This window comes from Berghia stephanieae, chromosome 13 (assembly GCF_034508935.2).
Source record: "Berghia stephanieae isolate SIO BIC M18660-M18661 chromosome 13, UCSD_Bste_1.3, whole genome shotgun sequence".
NCBI lineage: Eukaryota > Metazoa > Mollusca > Gastropoda > Nudibranchia > Aeolidiidae > Berghia > Berghia stephanieae.
The window spans coordinates 38,119,593-38,125,894 of NC_088372.1; the positions used below are offsets into that span (position 1 = coordinate 38,119,593).

General features: G+C 35.2%; 1 protein-coding gene across 1 annotated transcript in view; it reads right to left on the reverse strand.

Annotated features, from left to right (window-relative positions):
• Positions 1–1,860: 1,860 nt before the first annotated feature.
• The window catches only part of LOC144959299 (uncharacterized), a 104,731-nt gene continuing 100,289 nt past the window's right edge, over positions 1,861–6,302 (reverse strand). The window contains exon 7 of the mRNA XM_078891842.1: positions 1,861–2,009. Coding sequence (XP_078747968.1) covers positions 1,861–2,009 — 149 coding nt within the window. The remainder of the gene's footprint in view (positions 2,010–6,302) is intronic.

Here is a 6,302-nt window from a genome sequence, read left to right on the forward strand (position 1 = left end):
TATTATTATTATTATTATTATTATTATTATTATTATTATTATTATTATTATTATTATTATTATTATTATAATGATTATTATTATAATGATTATTATTATTATTATTATTATTATTATTATTATTATTTTTGTTATCATTATTATTGTTATTATTATAATCATCATTATCATTTTATTGTATCAATATCTCACCATGAGAAATCAAAAGATCCCATCCAGTGTTGTCTCTTTATCATTTATTTGTAGCTATCCATTTAATATTTAGCTCCCAGTTCATCCACATACATAACACCCTTTACACACAGTGGGTCACACGTTTGAATGGAACGGGGATTTGGGGGGGGGGGGGAGGTATGTATGTATGTGTATGTGTATGTGTGTGTGTGTGTTTGTGTGTGTGTGTGTGTGGACAGAGAGAGAGAGAGAGAGAGAGAGAGAGAGAGAGAGAGAAAGAGAGAGTGATATATATATATATATATATATATATATATATATATATATATATATATATATATATATAGAGAGAGAGAGAGAGAGAGAGAGAGAGAGAGATTAAAGCTGGATTTGTGCCCTATAAAAGTCATAATGTCTAAGATATCCGTTTTATAATTGTATGTATTAGTCAATGCATTAGACAATGATGTAGTAGATCAGCAATCTATGATATATAGATAGAACCAAATTGACGTCACTCGGGTCTTTGTTATTGTTTTTTGCCATCCACGTTTATGAGTAATTCTCACTTTACTGTATTAACCAGACTATAAACGTTCAAGGTCACACAGAGTTTTGTGTGTCGGTCCGTTAAACTTCCGGATGGCAGTGTTGTGAGCTTCTTATCCAAGCGCATACTATATATATATATATATATATATATATATATATATATATATATATATATATATATAGGATGACGTTGACGTCACTCAGGTCTTTGTTATGATTTTTGGCAATCCACGTTTAAGAGTAATTCTCACTTTACTGTATTAACCAGACTATAAACGTTCAAGGTCACACAGAGTTTTGTGTGTCGGTCCGTTAAACTTCCGGATGGCAGTGTTGTGAGCTTCTTATCCAAGCGCATACTATCTATACAATCTCAGTAATTACACATATGCACATGGACACACACATACATACACGTACAAACACATCTCAAGCCCACACATCCCTCCTATGCACAACAATGGAGGTATAACAAAATGCACTCCACCTCTCACACACAAACATCTCTCCTTTCTAGATTCCCTCACAAACACTCCCACACATCCGTCCCCCACACACATACACATCACACACCATTCACACATAATATAACCACCCCCCGCCCTCCCCAAAAAAATAATGAATAAATAAATAAATAAATAAAACTAACACACACACACGCACACACACACACACACACACACACACACACACCTTATGACAGCAGCCGGTAATGAGGTGTGTGATTTCAAGTATTGATCCAAACAGCACACAGATGTGTGTGTGTGTGTGTGTGTGTGTGTGTGTTTGTGTGTGTGTGTGTATGTAATCATCATTCAACGAGATCAATTAATGATCAGCTCTTAAATTATCCTTTTAAAACAGCATTTATTTAGAGTAATATAATACATGACATTTATAACGTGCATTTTCACTAAAGGTGTTCAAAGCATTTTACAAGGGGTACCAAGCAAGCAACAACAAGTCGTAACATGTAGGACGAGACATTACATTTTATTCCGACAGAGGTAACGCTGTTAATGACCAGGTTCTCATTTTACATTTGAGTATGGTGGAGAAAACAGGAGAGGCGGTTACACAATAAAGCAGTTTTGAAGAAATCAGCTGCTCTAGGAAGAGGCAAATAGCGAAGCTTCATTGATGGCCTGTGCCCTGACTGGGGTTAAGGGGTGGATACACATGGAAGCTGGAAGAGAAGACAACTCCAGGAAAAGTCAAATGGCGAAACATCATTGATGGCCTATGTGCCCGGGCTGGGGTTAAGAGGTGGATACACATGGAAGCTGGAAGAGAAGACAGCCCAAGGAAGAGGCAAATGGCGAAGCATCATTGATGACCTGTGTTCCGACTGGGGTTAAGGGGCTTACGTCAAGTATGTTAAGACGCAAGTAATATGTGAGTTTGGAACCTTTTCTCAGGTCTCAACCGTGGACCTTCCGGTCCATCGCGAGTGTCACACCACGAGACCACATAACCGCACTCGCGTCATAAAGCCTGAGGCCAATCGACTCACAACGGTACCATTCGAGGTAAAATTGAATTTTGATATTGAATTTCAAGCAATACCTTGTCTGCCTACCCTGAAAACAAATCTACTTCCAGAAACATTTATCTATCTATCTATCTATCTATCTATCTATCTATCTATCTATCTATCTATCTATCTATCTATCTATCTATCTATCTATCTATCTATAATATCTATCTATCATATCTATCTATCTATCTATAATATCTATCTATCATATCTCTCTCTCTATTTATCTATCTATCTATCTATCTATCTATCTATCTATCTATCTATCTATCTATCTATCAATCTATCTTTCTATCTATCTATCTATCTTTCTATCTATCTATCTATCTATCTATCTATCTATCTATCTATCTATCTACCTACCTACCTACCTACCTATCTCTCTATCTATCTATCTCTCTATCAATCTCTCAGCTTAACTACCAATCTATCATCCATTTGGCTTCTCATATAATCCCCTTATAATTAACATTGACAAAGGACAAACACAAAGTCAACTTCTTTGATCCATCTGGTTAATTTGCTCTCCTACATTAACTTTCCATTAACAATGGCTCTCTCTCTCTCTCTCTCTCTCTCTCTCTCTCTCTCTCTCTCTCTCTCTCTCTCTCTCTCTCTCTCTCCGTGTGTGTTTTTCTCTCTCTCTCTCTCTCTCTGTCTGTCTCTTCTCTCCCTTCGTCTTTCTCCCAACCCCCCCCCCCCCTCTATCTCTCTCTCTCTCTCTCTTATTGGTTTTCTTTCTGTAATGTGCATATCTCTCTCCCTCTTTCTCTCTCTCTCTCTCTCTCTCTCTGTGTGTGTGTCTCTCTCTCTGTGTCTCTCTCTGTCTGTCTCTCTCTCTCTGTCTCTCTCTTTCTCTCTCTCTCTCTGTGTGTGTGTCTCTGTGTGTCTGTCTGTGTGTCTCTCTCTCTCTCTCTCTGTCTGTCTGTCTCTCTTTCTGTCTCGCTCTCTCTCTCTCTCTCTCTCTCTCTCTCTCTCTCTCTCTCTCTCTTATTGCTCTTTCTGTAATGTGTATATATATATATATATATATCTCTCTCTCTCTCTCTCTTTCCTTCTCTCTCTCTCTCTCTCTCTCTCTCTCTCTGTGTGTGTGTCTCTGTGTGTCTGTGTCTCTCTCTCTCTCTTATTGCTCTTTCTGTAATGTGTATATATCTCTCCCTCTTTCTCTCTCTCTCTTCCTCTCTCTCTCTCTTTCTCTCTCTCTCTCTCTTGCTTTCTCTCTCTTTCATCTTCTCTCTCATGTTCTCTCCTCATGTCCCCCTCCCCTCTCTCTACCTCTCTCTCTCTCTCTTTCCTTTTCTCTCTCTCTCTCTCTCTCTTTCCTTTTCTCTCTCTCTCTCTCTCTCTCTCTCTCTCTCTCTCTCTCTCTCTCTCTCTCTAACACCCAGGATTTAGTTGCTCCATGTGATAACGATAGTTTTGTAATTTTATAACAGGCCGGATACTCGTATCAACCTCCAAATAACGCACACTACATAACATAACACTACAACACACACATACACACACACACACACACACACACACACACACACACACGCAAACGACACAATCACACACAAACGACACATAGATCATTAAAGAAAAAAAATCCTCCAACATTTCCTTTCAAATCTTATTTGACAGGCCATGGAAACTACGATAAAACACGATATTCTAATTCTTTCAAATTCGTAAATTTAGAGTTATTTCCCCTTTACAACCTCTCTCATTTCCTTTTCCTGTTTTCCGTGAATAAATCTGTTCTTAACCCTTTTTACACGGTGACTCGATATTTAATGATATCAATCATGAGAAATAAATATCATATTTAGTGCAATTTTCTGATAACAAATCCGATGATAAAAATTTATGTTTTTATTTATTCGAATATTAAATAATTAAGTTATTATTTGCTTAATAGATTTTAAAAAATGTATAAATCATTTATTTATTTATTTATCTATCCATGTTGTTACCACCAGTATTAGGACACAGTACCGTCTTGAGATGGTGGATCACAAATCTGACATTCTCTCAATCAAATAAATAGTGAAACAAACATTCTATAGATAGAATGAAGATGACGTCACTCAGGTCTTTGTTAATTTATTTTCTTTTTTTGCCATCCATGTTTATGAGTACTTCTCACTAAACTGTATGAACCAGACTATAAAAGTTTATGGTTACACATAGTTTTGTGTGTTGGTCCGTTATACTGCCGGAAGTGAGTTTCTTAGCCAAGCGCACTCTATCTATAGATAGTATGCGCTTGGCTGGGAATCTAACAACATTGCGGAAGTATAACGGACCAACACACAAAACTGTGTGTAACCATAAACTTTTATAGTCTAGTTAATACAGTTTAGTGAGGAGCACTCATAACGTGGATGGCAAAAAACAATAAAAAAGCTTATAATGTTTCCTAAGTACGTCATGTCATGTCTCGTCCAACATGTTATGTGTTGCTGTTGACTAGGAACCCCTTGTAAAGCGCTTTGAGCACGTTTAGTGGATTTTGCGCTATATAAATGCTCTATTTTGTTTTTGTTTTTAACCGTTTTGATAGAGTGAGGCACAATTTTAGGAGATTTAATTACGGGGCGGGGGCTCGGTACTAAAAATACAACAAAACATTTACTTGGGACTATTTGATCAAACTAATGATGTTCACACATTGTTAAAAAAATTGTTTAAAAAAATCAATAATAAATGAAAATATGTTCGTTGCCATGGAAATGGCGGCCATCTTGGAAATTAAATGATTTTTGATGACTCCACCATTGTATTATTTTTTATTTGATTTTTACTTTTATAGTTGTTATATAAAGTTTAACCGTCTCCTTACCAGCCATTTTCATCATTTCCCCCAAAACTTCACACCCAACTAACACAAAATAGAGTTTTTATCACTCAAACACAATAGCAGTAAAGTTCCTGCGATATTTCTTTAGCAAAACATGCTCTACAACACACTGTTCATTTTCTTTAAATTTTATGATGTAGGGCCTACAAAGAGAAATTTCAAAATGAAAATTGTCGGTTGCATCGTAACGAATGTGACGATTTTAATATACCAAGTTGGTAAGGAGAGGGTTAAGCATAGTTGTAAATAGCTGGTACTTAATGTTATAAATATTTACACTCAAAAGCTAAAGAAATCATCTTTTGAAAGGTGAATACATTTCCTTGCGTTATTGACAATATTTAAAGAAAAATATATTTTACCCCAAGTTCTCCATGAGGAGCCGTCGCCTTTATATCACCTTATTTCATTTTTGCCACATTGTGTTCGAATTTTTAACGCTCAACTGTGATTTAAATTAAATACTATCTTTAAATACTATCTTACACTCACAAGTTCGGACTAAAGGCCAGAGGTATGGCCTATCTCAATTTATCAAATTAATATATAAGGTGTAGCTATTGGTTCTTGGTTGTATATTTTTACATTTTTGTGCATTTGCATATATTATATATGTATACATTGTCGCCATAGATTCTCAACTTTGTGTTTATACATTTTCATGATTGCCACGTCTGTAAACGAATTTCCATTTTTTTGGATGAATAAAGTATATTGTTATTATTATTATTATTATTATTATTATTATTATTATTATTATTATTATTATTATTATTATTATTATTATTATTATTATTATTATTTCATTATTATTATTCAATAGAAAACAAATCAAAGCAGCTAGCTATTTATAGTAACATAGCTATTTTAGATCCAAATTTCAAAGCTCTGGCATTAAAATTGAATAAAATGGTCATAAGAAGTGGATTATGGTGAGTAGAAAACAGTTTTAAGAATAACGCAATATTGATCAGATTTTGAGCCTAATCACGTTGGGCAGGGGTTTTGAATTACAGTTTTTGAATGAAATGTTTCAAAGTATTCATTCAGCAATATAAATGTGGGTTGAAATAAGGAATGAATAAATTGATCAAAAACAGTCACTTCCAAAAAGTGACAATTTTCACCCAAACGGACCCTATTTTCACCCAAAACGGACCCTATTTTCACCCAAACGGACCCTATTTTCAC